Genomic DNA, 21,241 nt, shown 5'->3' with positions numbered 1-21,241 from the left:
GAGGGGGCTGACAAGATGCTAGTTTTTGTGGGGGGAGGTGAGTATTTTAAGGTTGGTGAGGCTCAGACACATTTAAATGGTGATGGAAAGGATCCAAAATAGAGAGGGATCATTAGTATGTTCCCTGAGGACTGAGCACAGGGGTAGGGCTGGCTCCACCATGATCCAATGGAGCATGAGTGCATGGTTTAATCCATCTGGGGTACATCATCTTTCTGTACAGCTTATAGCACATCCCTCTATCTATGGTTTTCAAACTACGCTCCTCAGAGTGTTCTCAGAGCACTCTTGTTTCAGCTTCAACCACATGACTCCACTCCTCTCAGATGTTTTTAAATAACTTTTATTTTTAGCCATTTAATACATGTGCATACTTTGGTAAAGCAAAATAGTAGTAAAAGAATTATCATAAAAAACAGGAATTCCTGCTCCACACCTGCTCACTGTCATCCACTCTGAATTTTTGTATTTATACCAAGTAACCAAAATTAAACTCCTATTTCTGTGTTTCTTAAATGTAGACAACTACTGATTTCTGTCCCATCCCATGTGTCCACTTTCCCTGATTCTGTTCCCTCCAACATAACACTATCCCAGTTTTTGGTCAACAGTATTTTTATTATTATAAGCCTTGCAGATGTTGCACACCAGCTCTGTCTCCTTTTGTGAACCACCTGTCATTTTCCTGCCAGCAATATTTGCCTCTTTTGTCTCACTTACCTTGTTTTCCATTCATGATTGCATTTTTTCCTAAATGTTCCACTATTTCAAAAACCTATCCATATTTTCCCTGAGCTTGCTTAATCACAAGAGTTTGCTGGGAACTCGCCTCCCAGAGCCCTCTGCACCTTCCTGGTCCACCCTCGAGCATCTGCCTTGGACCAGCTCTCTCTTGCCTGTGCAGGAGCCCTATCTCCTGCTGCCACGTCTCCACCTCCTCCTTAGTTTTCCCCTTGTTTTGGGGCTGCCTGTCCTCCTGTGGCTTGGGAGACAATGTTTTCAAGTACTGCATAACTGAAAATATCTTCATTCTACCCTTACTTTTGATTGATATGTGGCTGGTTAGAGAATTCTGGCTTGGAAAAAAATTCTCCTTGAAAAATGTTAAGGCTGTTATTGTCTAGCTTCCATTTTTGTTGTTGAGATGTCTAATGCTGTTAAGCTTTCATATCCTTTAACCTATTTGGTTTTAGTTCTCTAAAGACCTTTCGAGCTTTATTTTTATCCCTTTGTGTTACAAGCATGTGCCTCATTGTGGTTCTTTCCTCATTCATTTTGTTTGGTACTTGGTAGGCCATTTTGTTATAAAGACTCCTGTTCTATACCTCTAAAAAATTTCCTTTAATTATTTCTTTTGTAATTTCCCCCACTTAATTTTTCTCTTTCCTCTTTATGAAGTTTCTTTAGTTCAATGTTGGACCTTCTGTCTTGACCTTCTAGTTTTATCTTTTCTTTCTTCTTTGTGTCTCTCTTTCACTCCCTCTCTCTGACTCATAAAAGATATCTTGACTTTATATTCCAACTCTTCTATTTATTTTATAAGTTTGGCTATCCACTAATTAATTTCAAATATCATTTCCTTTTTTATTGCCATTTGTTGTTATTTCATAGACACAACTGATTTTCCTATCTCTCCAAGGATATTATGTCTCTCCCAATACCAGTGTGTAAATACTACTTATCCTTCAAGGTTCAGCTCAAAATCCATATCTTTTATGAGGCCTTCTCCAGTCAGTCCCACTCTGTCCACTAGACATGAAGTCCATAGCACTATTATATTCCCTACCATCAAATATGTGATATTTGAACTTGCATTATTTCCTATTAAGAAATTGGCTTTAATCCCCCCCATTTGCACCATATCTTCTCAATTCAATACTTCTTTTATATCAGCCAGAGCCCTTATCTAGGATTGTAAATATAACAACTAACATGCTTTTTGAATTGAATTAAATGATAATCCATCCTAATCTTACCAAGCCAGACCATCCCAGTCGGGGTCCTTTAAAGAGTACCAAGAACATAGGCATTTGTTAAATAATAAAAGTGTAGAACTTAGACATTTTTATATTTTATTCTGCCTTTCTCAGCATTTCATTTATAACTCATTCAATAGCAATATTTTAGTGACTTGCCTTTACTGAGTCTTCCTTGGTGCTTTGGACTTAGATGCCATAGGGAAACACAACTCTGTTTACTCACTCATATCATATTGGTTTAGGAAATATTTAATTGAAATAACCAAGAGGAATTGGCACAAGCAGGATTGGAACCAAGCCCATCTAAATCTTGGCCAGCATACAACTCGATTGGTAGGAACCAATGGTCTTGGGCGGGCTGAATACTGACCTGACAGCCTTGGGCCTTTCATCTGCCAAGGACTGAAGGGCATCGGCTGTCACATCAGTTAAGTGGCAATCAGTCAAGAAAGTGTTCTACTGTAGTCTATTCTTGTACCAAGAAGCAGTCTCTAGCAAAAATGGATTTGTGCTCATCTTCTCACTTGGGTCCCCTTGCATCCAAGGGTATAATGGACAAGCCAGTGACATGGATTAGTGCTCAGTCTGTGGTGTCAAAACAGCACAACATTCACTGGCCTGGAGACAATCATCTTGGTCTCAGTAGAACCAAGACCTACCCACCTGAACTGTAATCTACTGGCCATAAGTCCTCAGAGGGCCAACAGAACTCTACTGGGTGCAGAAATCCTGCCTTTACCTTTTCCAGGGTGGATCCCCACACCTCCCCTCATTTCCAGTCAGCAATTTGGGTCATCAGTACCCAGCCATGTCTGTGCCCCAATCCCTTCCCACCACTTCTACATGCATCACACCTTGGAGGAACTAAATTAGACTCTCATAGAGGACATAAGGTGTCCACTTGGCTTTGGATGGCTCTGCTACAACATGAATCATTTTTTTGTAATAGTGAGTCAGGGGAAACTTGAAAGTCCTACTTGCACTGTGTTCCTTTAAGAGTAAGTATAGTTAAAATAGGTTGGCATTAATGGCAGGAAAGAATACTTGTATTTCCAGTTGATCACACTGAAGGGTACTGGCATCACTTTATAGCCACCACAATTACAAACTTAAAGGAAGCCATCCCTGGTCACTGTCCCTGAGGGAAAGAAGACTGTTCTGTGAATAGGGGCTCAAGAAAACCCCATAGAAAATGCAGCTGAAATAATGTATGAAAGTCATGTGGCAAACAGAAATAGCAACCTACCAGTTAGATGAGAGTTTTATCTATACAAAGCCAAACAGAATCAATTCAGTTGAACTGATTTCATGATAAATGTAGTGATAGTGATTTGAATGTTTTACCTGTGTTGGTTTAGAAGTAATGTAGGATTCTAAGTTGAATGAAAGGTGATGGGTTTTCTGTTTCTTCTATGAACATCCCACAGTCAAGCAATGAACAAGTACAGATTTCATTTTAGATTGATGATAAAAACAAAATTAACAACCACTCCAAATCCCCCTTGACTTTTATCTTAAATTTTCCTCTTTCAGTTTGCAGCAGTTTACTGCAAAATGGCTTATTTTCCCACCCTAGCATACTTAGCTTATTTTAGTCACATCTTGTCCTGTGCTGACTCCCTTCCTCGCTCACCGGTGCCTCGGCCATGCTGGGCCTGGTCTGTGAGCCTGGACAGTCATGGTTACAGGAGCAATATGTCCTCGCTCGTCTGCCCCTGGCCTGGCTCGTCAGACCCAGCAGAGCAGTGATCTTTGCTCCCCAACATCGGGGCAGCGGGCAGCTGTCTGTAGACCAAGCCCCTCTCATTCTCTCTCCACTTTCTCCACCCCGTGACCCCCTCTACTGTCTTCCTCTGTGCATGGAAGATTGGCTTTATTTTTCTTAACTGGTCTTTCAGATATCAACAGTCCTTCCCCTGTAATCATGGAAAGCCTTTCCTCTTCAGGTGTTTCTCATCTCACTCTTAAAATGCCATATTCTTGGATCTGCTCATTCCTCCTGGGCTGGTCTCTTAGATGGTATGAACTTCCACAGTATAATAACAAATTCTAAAAAGCACCTGATGAGAAAATGTATAGTTACCACTATTTGTGTCATAGCCAAGTGTAGTAGATGCAGCCAAGAAATGACTGCCCCTCTCTGATCACAAACACAATTCCAAGGAGGGGCAAATTTAAAAAAAAAAAAATGTTTCAATGAGTTCTCTTCAAGTATCTCCCTCAAAACAAAAGGAAAAGTGACTTCCTTCTTCTACTATGCAAGTGACAGAATCCCTCAGTCAATTACCATGGAATCGGGCCTTCTTCAGATCAGATAAACCCAACACCACCTTCTTTCTAGGACCATTAGTTCCAAACCCAATAGGAACAGAAGGAATAATCTATGACACCAGATCATGGTGTGCTCTCTTTGTCAAGGGACTAAAGCCACAGGTTGAAGAGCTTTAATAGAAAGATGTTCATAAAAAATGATAATACATAAAAGGACACCCACCCTTTCCTATATCTGCTGTAAAAAAAAAAACTAGTTATAGGAAGAAAATGATCTGTGTCAACCCAAGAATATAATAACACTGCCTCTCTTTCCTTGTTTTAGGGAATGCTGTCGATTTTTTGGAGACAATGGCTTGACTTTGAAGGTGTTTTTTACCAAGGCAGCACCCTTTGGTGTTCTTTGGACACTCACAAACTACCTGTACTTACATGCAATAAAGAAAATAAACACTACGGATGTCTCCGTTTTGTTCTGCTGCAACAAAGCTTTTGTGTTCTTGCTCTCATGGATCGTTCTCAGGGACAGGTTCATGGGAGTGAGGGTAAGTTCTTTATTATCTGTTTTCCTCCCTCACTCAGTCATGTCAACCAAAACCTGCCCATTGGCTTGCTTAGCTCCATGTGCTAGACCACAAGCAGAAGCTGCTGACCACCTTCCTTCTGATCTGCATCAGAAAAGGAACCCAGCAGCGGGCCCAGTTCTTGGTGTGCCTTGCAAACCTTCTTGCTTGCAAACCATAGAACCATAGTAGACAAACATTCATTAAGGCACCTTTCATTTCAAGCATCTCAACGAGCATTCCCTAAAGTATGTACCAGTTGGGGCCCCAACCTAGGAATGGTGATGTGCTCTCCTCTCTGTGTGCTCACCTCTCTCATGGGCAGCTGTGCCCTGGTACCTGAAGCTCTCTGATAGCACTGTCACCCTCTGCTTAGGATGCATCTGAAAGCCAAAGGTCTTTCCATATCCACGCACATGCGCGCTCATGGTGGGCCTTGCGTCTCGGCCATGTGACAGAGCCAAAGTGGCCAGATGCATTTATGCGAAATCCAAGTTGCAGAGGGGATTCCATTTCCTTCACATCCCAACTGAAGGGAGAGTGAAATTATATCCCTTGAATTACTTCTCATTATTACAGCCACGATGTAGGAAATTCCATTAAAACGTAGTCAAATTTAGCTAGGCAAACTTCATAGCAGTTGTACAAAATATGATCAAAACACTAGCAAATATCAGCTGAAATGCAGAGGGACGCTCCCTGAAAAAAGGGAACAGGTAAAATTTTAGTGTTGACAGAATCCTGGTGCCTTCTGTTTGTCTCCCTCTGGTGGCCAGGAGCTGCTATTGCGTTCCCCAACAAGGACAAAAAGAGGATTTGGCCAGGCGGCTAGTTCCTGGTAGAGCCCACAGCTCACTCTTCTGTGCACTCTCTGGCTAGGCCGGCGTGAAGCTAAGAGCCAGTTGAATGGGCAGTCCCATTAGAGCAAACGATGCCGACACCCAGGGAGAGGCAGACTGCAGGCCCCAAACTTGTGTCTTTCACTCATTGTCCTGGGAGCAATGACATCACCCTAATGGTGGATTCACGCCCACCTAGTTACTCAAACAGCAGTGGGGACATGAGTCAACTGCTGAGTAGTATTTTTAGCTGGCAGTAGGGGGAAATTTTGTTTTGAGGCTGTGTTAATTTTGGAATAAAAACTTACTGTGTTACCACCCAGAAAAGCTTTCAACAAATAAATGATCTAATACATCTCCACAAGAAATGCAGGTACTTCCAGGAGCAATCTACCCAATGGCCTGCCTGACAGGACACTGGGGACGTGGATGTCCTGGGGCCCATTACAATTTTATTTTGATGTAAAATGCCAAGGGAATTCATAGAACTTCTCGGCATGACTCTGTGATGTCCAAAGCAACTTGCAGATGAGAACGTGTTACTGGGAAGAGAAATTTCAAGGGACTTTCTGCATCTAGGCAGAAGAAAACAATAATTTTCAGGTTCAGAAAAGGAAGTATGAAAATACTTGAAACATTCCTAGACCGTAGAGAACGATATGGCATGTCCAGTTCTTCTCTGTTGCTATTCGTGGCTAAGAGGGTTTCTGCCTAATATCGCTGAGTTACAATACAGTCTAGCCATCCTGGTCACTTGAACAGTTTGGTGTGCGCTGACCACTGCATGCCCAATAGTCTTGTGTTGAACTTTAGCTAGGCCAGCACTGAAATGAAGGTCGGAGGAGCCAGTGTTGGCGATGGAATTTTGTGACCTGCAAAGCACTTGTGCAGCTGTGAATCTGTCTGGTCATCATTGATTCTCTGATTAATGACCAGTCAGCTCAGAGCTTCCCAGTGCTGGATTTGGCCTTGCACATCTTCAAGAGTTCAGAGAGCTAGTGAAGTCTGTGAGATGCCAGCAGCTGGCCAGAATGACTGGAAGTGGCCCCTTGGTGGAGATTTAAGGCCAAAATAATGTCCAATAGGCATGCGGGTTCTCTTACACCACTCCCAGGCTGCTGGGTGAACTAGCACCTTCTTCCACTGGCTAATTTCCAGAGAGTGGAGGAAACTGATACTCTTCCCCAGGATGGACTGCTGAGCATAGGAGCTTGATTGTCATGTACGCACAGAGAACACAATGGAGCCTCACCATTCTGTTCATGGAGCAGATTGCACAGAGGACCTATAGTATTAAGACAGTCAAATCGCAAGGGTTGTGGTTCCTAGAAAAGATCAACTGGTCCAGGTCATGTGGACTGACCAGAAGGAGTAAATGTGTCTTCTCATGCTGGGGAGATCCCAGCCACTTATGGCATCTGAGGTGACTGTTGATAGGAGCCCAAGCTGGCCCCCGTGTCACCCTTTGACTCTGTGCTTACATGTGCTTTTATGGTTCCTGGATCTCCAGACTCGGGGTTTCTAATATAACAGGGAAGTGCTCCAGTCTAGAGTCACGTGACTAGAGTTTGGATCTTGGTTCTACTCTTACAAGCTGTGGGACCTTGAGCAAGTTACCTAACATCTCTGGGCCTTAGTTACCTCACTTCAAAATGGAATATAAATACTCATAGAACAGTTGTGAGAATAAGAAGGTATATGTCTGGCACATAAAACTCAAATGTTCTCTTTCTCAGTGTTCTTATCTCCCCTCTCAGTTGGAGAGGTTAGATGCACCAGCCCTGTTCTTTTGTTGACAGTGTCAGGAGCTAGGGAGCTGGCAAACATTCAGGAAGGCAGTTTTATGTAGCAAAGGAGCAGCAGAATGGGAGCAAGTAGCACTCAAGGGGCCTGAGGTGTGGGCCCCCTCCAGCTGAGGCCCACAGCTTGGTCAGCAGCTGATAAGAAATGAGTGGGTAAGCCCATGCCTGGCCCCCCTCTCAGGGAAGGGGGGGGTGTGGTTCTCCGATTGTCCAGCAGCTGCTCCTAACAGCCCTCTACAGTTAGGGCTTCACAGCAGGCATGAGGGCAGAGGGGCAGGGAGGCAGGCTAAGGGATAAGCCCATGGGACCTTGAGCCCTGGAAGCACATCTGGGGTCCTGTGCTTCTACCATGACACATTCCCATCTCAATCAGACTCTGGCTCATGTTTTCAACAATTATAAGTGTTTCACAAGGGGCTGTCCCTGAACGGTAAGACCACCTTCAGATGGTGACTGCTATCTGTCTGGGAGGCTGTCCCCTGCTACCTGAGCACAGCATGGGGAGGACACAGGGCTTGCAGAGCACAGGAGAGTACAGGTGGACACCCACAGCCCAGGCCCCTTTCCACACTCTTCAATGAGGTGAGCTAGAGGGTCCCCTCTGAACTCTGCTACTCAGGATTGATGACAACAGTCCAGGCATTGGGGAAAAAGTTTTAAAGTAAATTTAAAAAGTAGTCTGTTCTTTCCCTACTTCAAAATCTCCCCAAACTGTACAAATTTAAACTCTCGCGGTCAGGGTTCTGTTTGGCAGAGGACATGCAGCCTGTCACCTCTTGAGGGGGAGTAGAAGCCATGCTAGTGTGAGAGGTGACCAGGCCTCCTAAGGGCTGCTGGCCATCCCTATCCCCTCTCTGATGCCCAGGCCTTCGCTCTCCTTCCCCCAGCCTGACATCTGACAGGGAGCATGTGGCCAGGAACCCTGGGTGGCCACCTCTGGGCTGGCTGGGGCTCTGAATTGGAGCCCTGAGGCAGGCAGGTGACAACAGACAGCCACACTAGGTGAGGCCCCCTTTTGAGGCTGAATGGCAGTGTGCTGGCCTCAGTGTCTCCTGTGCCTGGGTTTCTTCCTCAGCTGAAGGACATGCTGGCTCTCACCACTCTGGGCCTCAATGCCACTGTTAGACAGCAGTCTGGGTCCTGGGCCCTGGTTTTTGGATAGGTCAGGGGGATGCATGGGCTGGGGATGGGGTGGGAAGGCATGAGAAAGCAGATGTCTGGGGAAACAGAAATTCTCCATCTTCATTCATCCTTAGACTTAGCCTTCTTCTCAGAGATGCCCAGATCTAGACGATTAAGGGCACGCGAGGCCACAGGACAAGCACACCCTCCCAGAGAGCTCTTCTTGGTGCAGGAGCCAGGGAATGTTTCCAGGCACACACCTAGGAAGCTAGATCTGTCATGGTTTAAGATGTACAGTGCACACTTATTTTTTGAAGAGAGAACTGGAATCTTCAAAGACTCATCAGGCTTGAGGAGGGACTCTTAGGCTCTGCCTCCAGCCCTGCTGGCTGCGGTTCAACTCCTCTGTGACCAGGGGTGACAGGATGAAGCCAAGCTGCCAGCTCCCCTTCAGCAGTGTGGCGGCTGAGGCTAGGGCCGGGCAGAGTAGGCTGGTCCTGTGACTGTGGCCACTCCCAAGAGGAGAGGTCCCGCAGGTGTGAGCGAGGGGATCCCTGTCCCAGAGTCACCTGAGCTCAGGTCTCTTCAGATGTTAGCCAGAAGGTGGCGGCCTCCACATGCCTCCTTTCCCACCAGCCCCTTCCGTCAGCTACGCCTAGCACAACTTGATGGACGCTTTTAGCTGTTTATTGTTTAATCGACAGAGAAGGGAGAGGAGGACGCTGGATATTGGCCTTGTAAGTCTGCAACAAAAAATAGCCCTCATTCCTTCATTTCCCTCCAACTTCAGCCCTAAGTTAGGTAAGATTCAAGATACATTTGGAGATGCACGGAAGCATCTGAAACTTGGCTGTTTTCCTCCCTCTCTCCCTCCCTCCCTTCTTTTTCTAATTGTTTTTCTCTGTGTTGACTGACGCCCACTCAGGTGAACTATTCCAGGCAGCCTCTCCACCTGGGATGTGTCTTTGGGAGCAGAAACCACCCCTTTCCTGCTGGCTTCCTCACTTGCCCCTTTCTTGTTCTCTTGGGGAAAACGAATCACTTGTTGCCTTGCTACCTCTGTCTCTTTGTCCTAATGAGCAGTTGTTCACAGTACACGTAGCATAGCATTTGAATACGAAAGACTCACTAAACCAGAGAGAGCAAGTAGACAGACTGCAGGCTGGTGCTTCTATTAAATGGCAGTCATCTCTCTCAAGAGCCTGTTGTATGGGCAGACATATCATTACATGACAGTATTGCATGAGGAGTACAGTAGGAGAAATACATAACTCAGACAGGCCATGTGAGACAACCACATTACTTTTCACCAGCCTAAAAATTTTACATTTAAACCACGAAGGAAACCTCAATTCAAACCTCCAAGTGTAGGTGGCAACAGCTTATTATGTGAATTGTACTTCCCTGTTTATGTATGTAAACACTGACTTTGCATTCAGACAGACCTGAAGTTTTGTGTCCCTGCTCTGTCACACACCAGCTCTCTGATTTGGGGCAAGTTACTTCATCTCTCTGAGCCTCAATTTCCATGTTATGAAATGAAAAGATCTACATACCTATTTTGAGGATTAATTGAGAAAATACATAGAAAACATTAACCCATGATCACTCATAAATGTTAGCTATCTGATATTGCTAGAGGTAGCTGGGGTCAATTTTGAATAATCCACAAAGGGATAAAACTTTCAATAAATCCAGTAATGAAAACGTGTTGCACACATTTGTTCTGCGCTTTCCACGTTCTGCCTCCAGCAGCCCCTCCTTCCTCCCCACCCCATGGCATTTGTGCAGCTGTGTGACCACCTCAGATCAGGACTTGCACTTACTCTCTGTACTGATGCGTTTCTCCTTGGGGAAATGTTTTCCAGAGCAGTCCATCACCCGTGCACCGCAATGCTTTTAATTTTGCACAGCAGATGCATGTATGTTCTCTGGGGCTTCCATTCAACCTGAGAATTTTGTATCTGGACAATAACAGGACCAAGGGGGTCTGTGGGAGAGGGCCCTGTACCTCCAGAGTTAGGACAATGTTTATAGCCCTTGTGACAGGTTACAGGTGACACCTGTCTTCTGTCAGAAGATCCTACTGCTGGTGTGTAAAATGAGGCTGAGTCAGAGGTCCTCACTAGGCCCTCTCTGTAGGGAGGTGAAAAAAAAACAAGACCACAGGAAGTGCTTCCAGAAGGTTGCAAAGGAGCCAAGAGGTCATGTATCAGATGCCGTCCAGGCATTGCCTACCAGGCCTTGTTGTGACCAAATGACCTGTTGTTGGGATTACAGCCAACTCTCCTTGAGGTGACTGGCCACCTCTGATGCTAAGCCACTAGGCCTCTACTTGCTACCAGCTGTTGGAGATTCTTTGGATAGGAACAAACATTTAGACAAAGGAGTGGCCTTTGCCTGCTGTTCTCCAAAGAAGAACTGGAAGGGAGACCCTCTCCTCTCACATCATTGAACTCTCACAAGCGTTTCTCCCTCCTGAGCCCTTAGGTGGTCCCTCCCATTCCTCACCACTACCCTGACCACCATTTCCTCCCTTGGTCCAGATAGTGGCTGCCATCCTCGCCATCGCTGGGATCGTGATGATGACCTACGCAGATGGCTTCCACAGCCACTCTGTCATCGGCATAGCCCTGGCGGTGGGCTCCGCGTCCATGTCTGCCCTCTACAAGGTAAGCCCCCAGGACCAGCTCTCCAAGCCTCTTGGAGAGCAAGGTGGGTCCCAGCTCAGCTGCCCATTGCCTCTGGGAAGCCTTCAATGGTAAAGCCTTCGATGGTAAAGCCTGTGCTTTACAACCAGCAGCTGTTTGCAGCATGCCCCAGGCAGACTGAGGCTGCCCTGATGAGGCACACACCTGCGCTCAGCCTTGGCTGTCCAGACCTCTCCATCCATGGCCATGATGTACAGCATTTAGTATATACAGTGGGTGAAAAAATGGATCAGAGTCAGATTAGTGACTGCATTGTGTGGTGCAGACTGCAGAAGGACCAGAGTCCCTAAGTGGCTGGCTCAGTGTTTGGTTAGATCATTTCCCACCAGATTGGACCTGAAATTTGAATATCTGGCACAGCTTTGTCATTTAAATCTCATCACATGGCCACCACCCAGTACTGAGCATGAATCCATATGCATTTCAAGAATTGCCCATAGGCTGAATAAATGGAAGCACAACTACTCTGAAATAGTAAACACTTTTATTACTAAAATTTTTAATACATACTAATTATTTTTGACAAAATATAGGGATCCATTGGCAAGCATATCCTGCTTGCAGTTCTAGGTGAAACCATTTTCCATCAGCACACGTTCATGCCTGGCTCTTGGTCCTCTACTCCATCGTGCCTCCTGCTGCTTGCTCCCCTGGCCTCCCCTTTATCCTTTTGTCCTCCTCTTCAGACCCAGAGCAGAGAAGGCAAATAGGTTCTGGTCTCTAAGCCGGGAACATGACCTGGAGGACACAATGAGAAACAAGATTTTAGCTTTGAGATTTACTGGCCCTTTGGGGATCCAGACCATAGGACAGAAAAATAAGCACAGCAGAAAGTTAAAGAAAAGGCATTTTTTTTCAGCTCATGAGGAACACATTTCATGGTTTCATAAAGTGAAATAACTGTACCTTCTTCTCCTGCATCAGCTCTGTCCTCCCTGCCCACAGAGAGACATACATGACCTTCCTTCTCTGGGACAAATCTCACCAAGAGGATGTGATAGTCTAGTGCCACTCAGAGACTTTAAAGCCACTATCCAAACTCAGAAATTATTAAAAGGCCACTCTGCCATATTAGCTATGTGCTAATGGGAAGCAGAGAGCATGTAGAAATGCAATTTATGGTGAACACAGATATTCTGAGATAGACTTCCCTTTCCATACCCTCCACTGCCCACTGCGTATTCAGATGGAAGGCTGGAAGCAATTTATTTGTCTCTCCATCCTTCCTACATATAAGCTCAGAAAGACCTGAAAGAGTTGCAAAGTGGCTGAAAAAGGAAGAGGCAGGAAAAGTAGGAGCGATAGCAATACAGAGACACAAACTGGACTCACATCAGTTCCATAACTGTAAGTCATAACTAGGCACAGGGACTGGATGGGGGCCTGCTGCCTCTTGTAAGCTCAGCTTCCCAGCCACCGCAGTCTCATCTGGCCCTCTATGCCTGGCCTTTCATGCACCTGAAATATGTATAACTGGGAACAGGTGCAAGAAATCAAAGTTGGGTGCATTCTGCTAAACCCAGGCTGTTTGGAGGTGGTGGGATGGAGCAGAGTCGAGCTGGGGGTGTTAGATCCCTCCCCATAATCTTTAGAAAATGTCTTCACAGCCAAAGCCCTTTTTCTTTGGGGCAAACTGTATCCTACAAGGTCAGAGATCAATTTTAGGGGGGAATGTGTATTCAAGGCAGATAATTGTAATTTCTTCCTCATCTTCAATGGCTCTGAACCTGGGATGTGCTATCATGAGTACAACACAGACAAATCAAACCTAGTGTGAAAACCCATGGTTCCTGAAGGTGCTATGAGGCCAGGGCGTAGCTGCCATCGTGAGGTTGCTGAGACTTGGGTCCCTGTACTGGTGGTGTGCACGGGCAGACCCCACCATCCCTGCACTAAGGCCTGGGGAGGTAGAATTCACCTGCCACAGAGCTGGCAGCACCTTCAGCTCCCTGGGGCGAGCTGGGGTCTGTGTGAACCCTCCTCTCTTTCTCCGGCAGGTTCTCTTCAAGCTCCTGCTGGGGAGCGCTAAGTTTGGAGAGGCTGCCTTATTTCTGTCCATTCTGGGTGTGTTTAACATCCTCTTCGTCACCTGTATACCTGTCATTCTCTACTTTACCAAAGTGGAATACTGGAGCTCCTTCAGCGACATTCCATGGGGAAGCCTTTGTGGATTTTCAGTCCTCTTATTGAGTAAGTGGCCCCCGTCGGAGCCCCCAGAGAGCATGGCCTGGCAGCACAGGACCCCTGCAGCCCAGGGCCTCTTTGGAGACCCGCGCCCTGAAGGAGAAAACCAGCATGGATTCTGATTCCGGAACGATGGCCACTGCCACAGTGGCCACAGTCCCTGCTGCTCCAAACAGTGAGCTGATAGCCCAGTGCTGTGTGTTACTACTGGTACTAGTACATTCCTTATAGGGCTGATAAGGAGTTGGCAAATTAATGAATGCAGAACTTTTAAGGCATTGCCTGATAAGTGTCAATGTTCCATAAGTGTTTCCAGTGATCATTATTACCATCATCATCATCACCATTGCTTGATTCAAGGCTGGTCCTCAGCAGAGAAGCAACCAAGGAGGGGCTGCACCCAGGGTGTGTCCCAGAGCTCCCATTCACAGTCACCCCAGAATCATGGCCCACACAGAGAGGGCAAAGTCAAAAGACGAGCAGGGTGGCCCTGACCTCTGTCCCAGCACCTTCTCACTGGCTACCCTCTCTGAATCCCTTTTCCAAAACTCCGGGAAAAGGAGAGCTTGTGCAACCAGGGTGTTTGTCCCTGGTCCCCAAGTTCTGGAGCCCTGCAGGAACCTTGTGTTCACTGAGTCAGAGCAAAGGGCGGTGCTAACGGCTGAGATTCCAGCTCATCAGAGAAGCTGGGGTCGCAGAGATGGGGAAGAATGTGAAGTCAGGGCCAGTCATGAGTAACACCCGTGTTTCCGTCCTCTCTTTCAGCATTCAATATTGTATTAAATTTTGGAATTGCTGTTACATATCCCACTCTGATGTCTCTCGGAATTGTCTTCAGTGTACCTGTGAATGCAGGTAAGCCCACGTGGCTTTCTGTTTCTGCTGGTAAATGCTCACACTCTTAAACACACACAAACACATGTACACACACACAAACATACACTCACAAACGCACACACACGTATGTTCTTGCTGTGTCTCATACAGAATGCATGTTTAACTTTAGTATAGCAAGAAAACACTTAGGTAAAATGTTGTTTGTTATATATGCAATATATTCTCCATAATGGATTGATTTTCACTTACCACACCAAGGTACAGAAAGTCTAAAGCCATTTAGATTGTAACTGGTACGGGGATTGAGGTGAATATCACTAATAGTATCAGTAAATATAGAAAAATATGTAGCAGAAAAAAATTTTAATTTTTTAAGTGACCTTCAGGGGGAGAAAATTTGCTTAGGGTATGACATAAAGATATGTTTACAAACTGAAGAAGCAAGAGCATTATTTCCCACCTTCCAGAAGAGAGGGAGCCCTTTGCCTGGGCACTCAGGACCTTGCTTTGTTTTCCAATGGAGACTCGCTGACAGACACAGTTGGCAGCTCTTCCAAAGGTTTGTTGTCACCTGCCACTCACCTCCTGCCTTTCACTGGCTCATTCTGCTGTGAATTGTGGATTTTCTTCCCAGAATCCCCTACTTCACAGCTGACCTCCCTGTATAATGTGCTCTCTCTAGAGCACTCATCCCTTAGGCCTGAAATAGCTCTATCCGGAGCCATCCCCAGGACCCTCCTACATCCAGCCATCAGAGGATTAGCTGCCCAAGGAAGGGAAAGCCTTACCCAGTTCAGTATGGCCTTAATGTGCCTGGAAGCATAAGCAAAGCATCTTTCAATTTCCTAAGTCTTTTCCCATGATTTGATTCTGTACATGCCTCACACTGGCCCCTGACTCTTCTAGGAGCACCTCAAGATGAAGTGTGGAAAAGGGCCAGGAGGGTGCATCAGGGGCCTGGGCTGAGGCTCAGCATACCCCTGCAGGCCTGGAGGATGGTGGTCCCAACTCATCACCACTCTTGACCTTAGCTTATCTCCCTTAAAAGTGAAGATCATATTACCTGGGTTGATTCCTTATGACCCTGGTTGACAAGAAATAATCTATTGAGCAGCACTTCGCAATACAGAAAGCCTCTGAGGTCCTGCGAGCTGGTAAAATGTGGTCTGGCCTGTCAGTCTCTAGACACCCCAGGCTTCTGAAAAATAACCAACTTCCCCCTACATTTTACTGCCTGTTTATAGTTACACCATGATCTTATTGCAAAAAGGCCTATTCCAGGCAGCTCTGAATAGCTCACTTTGACCATGTCATGTAGCCAGAGTTTGAGAGAATTATCAGAAATATTTCTTATTACTTACCTACAACATAATAGATTTAATAATATGTCAAAGGAAGGAATCACACTGCACTCTCAGTTGGAGGAGAAAAGCAGAGGAACCTGCCATCACCTGACATGTCAGAGCAGAGTCTCGGCTGAGCTTTCGGGCTCCCCCTTGACATCCCTCTAGTGTAGCCCATGTGATTTGCTCTTTGACTAGCCCCATCTATTGAATCAACAGAATGTTCCACCAACATTCAAAATTAAAGTGTTTCGAATATAGTGAGGGAACAGAGGCATTTTGGTCCCACCAAAGGGCTGTTAACAAAGTTATTTCCCCAGTTTCCCCTTACCCCCTCACCCATTCTCTGTGCACCCTGCAGGCCACATGAGAGTCGGGGAGGGAGGGCAGAGCAGGAGGGCAGGTGAAGTGAAGGAACAAGTGAGACAGCCAAGCCAAAAAAAAGCAGCAGGACAACCCCACACACAGAAGTTGCCCAGCACATCAGCTTCCTGAAGCCACATCTTCCGAGTCAGCACAACCCACTTGCACACATGGCAGTGGAGAAAAGCAGTCTGGTTCTCTCTTGGGTAGCAGGCAGGCTCCAAATTGCTTTGTCTGGTTTAGTTAGGAAAAGAGAGAAAGAGAGAGAAGGAAAAGAAAAGAAGAAAGAAACCTTTACATCCACAACGTTTTGGTCTATTTTAGAGGAAAACGATAACCTGGATTTTTATTACTGACGTGAATCCTACTTCTCATTATGCTCCCTCAGGGATACGAATCAGAGATGAGCCATGTGCTCCGTGGCCCTTTAATAAGCTCTAACCACCAGCGCTGACAGGGTGCATAGAGCCTCACACTAATAAGGCCCTGGGGAACAAGAATTTATCCTGATTATCTTCAAAAACACCAGTTCAAGTTTGGTCTTCAAAACATGTGTGTGTGTGTGTGTGTACATATGTACATATGTACATATATATATATGCATGTGTTGCAAAATAATGCTTTAAAATTATAAAAGTAGATATGTTCTTGTTCTTGTGGTAAATGTGCAAACTATCAAAAATATGAAGAAAGTATTAACGGTTTTCATTATCCTGCCGCCCAGAGGTGGCCACAGTTTAACTGCGGTGTATGTATGTCTCTCCAACTGCCTTCCATTTGTTTTGTCTCCTGCACAAATCAGCATCTGCCAAGGCGCCCAGTCAGTGTGGGAAAGTGAGACCCAAGGGCAAGGCCTCACGCCCAGGGTGGTTATAAAATTAAGAGTGATTGGCTAGGGGGCCCTCTTGGAGCAAAACCAAACTGAGGAAGATTCTGTGGACAAGAGAAGCCAGCCGCCCGGCCACCAGGCAGAAAGCACCCCTCGGAAGGCCGCTGTGCCCAGAACAGGCCTCACCCCCACCCCCACCCCCACCCCGTGCACGGGCCTGGCGTGCCTCGCGGTAACCTAGCTTCTCTGTCCCGCGCAGTGGTCGATCACTACACCAGTAAGATAGTCTTCAACGGGGTGCGTGTCATCGCCATCGTCATCATCGGCCTGGGCTTCCTCCTGCTGCTCTTGCCGGAGGAGTGGGATGTCTGGTTGATTAAGCTGCTCACCCAGCTCAAAGTGAGGAAGAAGGAGGAGACGGCGGAGGGCGGCGCGGACGCCGGCCCGGGGCCCCTGAACAAGAGCAGAAGAGCCCGCCCTTCCTTTGTCCGCTGACCTCAGCGCCGCAGAACTCCTGGAGAACACTCATGCTAATGAGCCGGAGGTCTGTTCCTGACAGGGGGAGCCTCGGTTTGGTAAGGTGTACATACCTGTACAGTTTCGGTTACCTGCGGTAAGTCATATGGCATTTTTTGGCATGTCCAATTCGCTTGCAGTCTTCTCACATCAGACTTCTCACGTAAGGGCACCGAAGCACCAGGAAGAGCACTATTCAAGTGAATTCGAAGCAGGTTAAAATTTTCCTTGCATGAATTGTTTTGGATGACAGCCATTCTGGACCAGGCAGGGCAAATGTTTTGAATCTCAGCAACTGAAAATTACATTGCACACTGTGATTATTTTTCAGCTATGGTAGGTCATATTTTGTTTTATACCAGAGCTGTACTTTCAATTTTAAAGGATTTCAAGGAACGAAAAGATAATTGTAAATTAATTTGGATGGCTGGATGGATGGGATGTCAAGCATAAAAGCATCATGGACAGCAGAACCCATGGACTGTGCTGATATGGGGTGGCAACTGGAGGTGGACAGGCCAGGGAACAGAAAGGGAAAGATGAGTCCAAGACCCAGCTGGCTTGCTCTCCTGAGTCTGTGTAAGATCATGCAAGAGAAATTACAGTGCCTTCTACAGAATTTCTGTCTTTACCTATGTGAAGCCAGGTGACATTATAAGTCACTGGCACTGTCTTATAATTTAGATGTAGAAATCTTTCAAAACAAATAAAACTGTGTGTGTGTGTGTGTGTGTGTGTGTGTGTGTGTGTGTGTGTGCGTGCACAAAATGACAAAGCTGATGACCAGTGCACTGGAAGGTGGTTCACAGTGTGCAATGCATGTGTAAGGCAGACTATGCAGGAAGTGAATTGCTGGTTGCTTTTATTTCATGATCAAGACTGAAAAAATTATTTACTGAACCTGTAAACCTTTCTATGAAACTTTTAAGCACCAGGCTGTTTACTTACACAATTTAGGTCTGCCAGAAAATTCTATCTGTGATAGATCTGTAAAGAGGGACAAGGGTATTAGAGTTTACTATTTTTGAAGTTTACATTGTTATATATGAAATGGAAACCTTACTTTGAAATATTGTCATTATCAATGGCGCACTCTGTAACCATGGAGTCTTTCGTTTCATAGGGGAAAGGGGCATTCATGACCTGAACTTTTTAGTAAATTAACCTTCTCATTTCCCATTACCTGTTTGGCAAAACAGATTAATAAACTATTTAAAAAAGAAGCATTTAGTGCTGTCTTGGTGGCCTCTTTGTTACACTCCCACTGTGCGGCTTCCGATGTTTCCTGCTTCTCTCCCAGCGAGCCCAACCTACTGAACTTTCAAGGCATGTAAACCCACTTTAAGGGAGGAAAATTCTTATTGTAAAGACAGAGTTGACTTTCACAAAACCAAAATGCAGAGCAGCCACAGGCCTCACAGAAACTGTCTTGTCCCTCCCCTCCTCTTCTCCTTACCCCCCTGCCCTGCCCTCCAGGTACCTACCCTCCACTCAGCCCTGGATATGGCTTCTGTCTCTCTTTCCTGCACAGCCTGGTTCCTCTGCTCAGCTGACACTGGTCTCTCAGAGCTGCCTCAGCGTGGCAACTTCCATTACTAAATCAACATGGTCTTCCAACTCAGCTCCCACACCTAACTTCCAACTTGGGTGTCCTGAACTGGGGCAGCAGGTTCCTAAAACTGCCACCTCCACAAATCTGTCTGGGCTCCAAACCCCTCCAGTTACCCCAGGGAGCCAAACCTACATTTCATTTGTAAGCCATACATGGCAAAGTTGGAGAACCCTATATTGGAACAGATTTACCTTGTTCTCCCATTGGGCATAAAAGACTCTGAAGACCCAAAAGAACTGAAAGCAGAGATTCTAAGAGAGATTTGTACACTTATGATCATAGCAGCATTATTCACAATAGCCAAGGAATGGAGGTAATACAAGTGTCCATCAACGGATGAATGAATAAACAAAGGTGGTATATCCATACAATGAAGTATTATTCAGCTTTGAAAAGGAAGGAAATTCTAACACATGCTACAACATGGATGAACCTTGAAGATATGCTCAGTGAAATAAGCCAGTCACAAAAGGACAAATACTGTGATTCCACATATAAGAGTTATCTAGAGTCATCAAATTCATAGAGACAAAAAGTGAAATGGTGGTTATTTGGGGCTGGGAAAGGGGAGTTATTGGAGTTACAATTCAATGGGTGCAGAGTTTCAGTTTTGTAAAATTAAAACCTTCTGGAGATGGATGGTTACACAACAATGTGAATATACCTAATGACACTGAACTGCACACTTAAAAATAGTTACCACAATAAAAATAAGACTATGAAGGGTAAGTCATGTGAAATAAAAAGGTGAAAAGTCTCAGGAGAGGTTAATGCTCCTTTCAGTACATTTTAAATATGAGTTGGTGTGGGTATAGGGGGATTTGAGAGATTTCTTCCTAGAAAAGATACAAACCACAGCCCCACCCCCACCCCAAGCAGGTCTGGAGGACAAGCTGTGGAAACCCAGGAAGGGCTCCAGGAACAGAACATCCCAGAGAGGAGTGCTTCCCAGTGGAGCCATGGGGTGACTTTGAGGAACAGGCTCCATCCCTGCTCTGAGGAATTGTCTGCCCTGCCCTCCAGAGGCCAGTCTGCATAGCAACAACAGGATTTTTTCTATTTCGGCTCCTTTAAGGAGTAAAAATGAATCGAAGACAGAAGGTTCGAAGAGGGTATAGGACCCCTGCTGCTGACAAAGGAGCTGAGAGTCTCCACATCTCCAGCCCTTCCCCTTTTCCAGAGCCCGGGCTTATGGGGCCAGCGGGCATGCGGAGGCAGAACTGTCTCCAGGCACAACACCTGCTGTGTAGATCCTGCATGTGTTCCCTGGTTGGGCTGTCAAGGATAAAGAGGATCAGGGGAGAGGTCTCTGTGGCCAGAGACCTACCCCCAGAGGACAGGTATGTTCCCAAATCTAGTCAGTGATGTACAATGTGGACTTCATATCTTCAACTTTGAAAGTAAATGATTTATTCTAAAATTAGAAAGTGGAGGTGGTCACACACTTCTGTGAATATGCTAAAATTCAATGAATTGTCCACTTTCAATAGGGGGGACTATATAGTATGTGAATTATATCTCAATAAAGTGGTTTAATAAATAGATAAATCATTGCCACACAAAATTAATTAAAATTCCTTTGCCAAAATCTCAGAAGCAAAGAGGACACTTGGGTTGTTGGCTTGTATTTGGCTGCCTAGCATCTGGTTCCTACTGGAAAGAGCGCCTTATTAATGTTGCAGAAGCTGAAGGAAGCATATTTCATCTTGGGCCCACCCACAGGCTGAGAGAGGAGGGCAGTGGGTAAAATGGCCTTGGCCAGGGGGCCACAGTCTCCCAGGACTTTGGTTCTGGAGTAAAGGATGCTAGACCTTGAGGAACAGCCCCAGCAGGTCGCCAACCAGCCAGTCCCCACAGTCTCTACTGCGGCCCCAGTGCCTCCCACCACTGAAGTCCAGATTCCTGTCCTTCTCCAAATAGACCCTTTGGACTCACAAGGTCTCAAAGAGCTTTCCAATAAATTCTCGTTTGCTTATGACAAGACGCTCTTTCTGTCACTTGAATCCAAGAACTCTGAATCACCTGTGGGAGAAAACTGGCATGTTCAAAGCAAAGTTGGACTCCTGTTCATTTCAGATTGTTTTTTCCTTTCTGTAGTCACACTTCTTGAAGCTTACCTAATTATGGCCTAGCAGAACTCCTTGGTCAAATTGCTTTAAAGAATGGATAAGATTTATAAGAAATGCGGCAATGAAATAAAAATGAAGAGGGTTTAAAAGTTCCTCAGTGCTTAAAATAGATTTTTAAGGAAATTTCAAACAATATTTTCC

The 21,241-nt window shown here is 45.8% G+C and overlaps 1 protein-coding gene across 2 annotated transcripts in view; it reads left to right on the top strand.

The window, feature by feature from the left end:
- Nucleotides 1–18,575, top strand: part of SLC35F3 (solute carrier family 35 member F3) — a 461,394-nt gene extending 442,819 nt beyond the window's left edge. For both annotated transcript variants that reach the window (XM_037017161.2, XM_037017162.2), the window contains 5 exons: nt 4,576–4,795; nt 11,123–11,248; nt 13,285–13,477; nt 14,237–14,326; nt 17,103–18,575. In XM_037017161.2, coding sequence (XP_036873056.1) covers nt 4,576–4,795; nt 11,123–11,248; nt 13,285–13,477; nt 14,237–14,326; nt 17,103–17,338 — 865 coding nt within the window. In that variant the 3' untranslated portion in view covers nt 17,339–18,575. The remainder of the gene's footprint in view (nt 1–4,575; nt 4,796–11,122; nt 11,249–13,284; nt 13,478–14,236; nt 14,327–17,102) is intronic.
- Nucleotides 18,576–21,241: the final 2,666 nt, after the last annotated feature.

This window comes from Manis javanica, chromosome 7, assembly GCF_040802235.1.
Source record: "Manis javanica isolate MJ-LG chromosome 7, MJ_LKY, whole genome shotgun sequence".
In the NCBI taxonomy this organism is placed as follows: Eukaryota; Metazoa; Chordata; class Mammalia; order Pholidota; family Manidae; genus Manis; species Manis javanica.
Note: the sequence above shows the minus strand (reverse complement) of the source record. Positions and strands in the feature narration are given on the sequence as shown.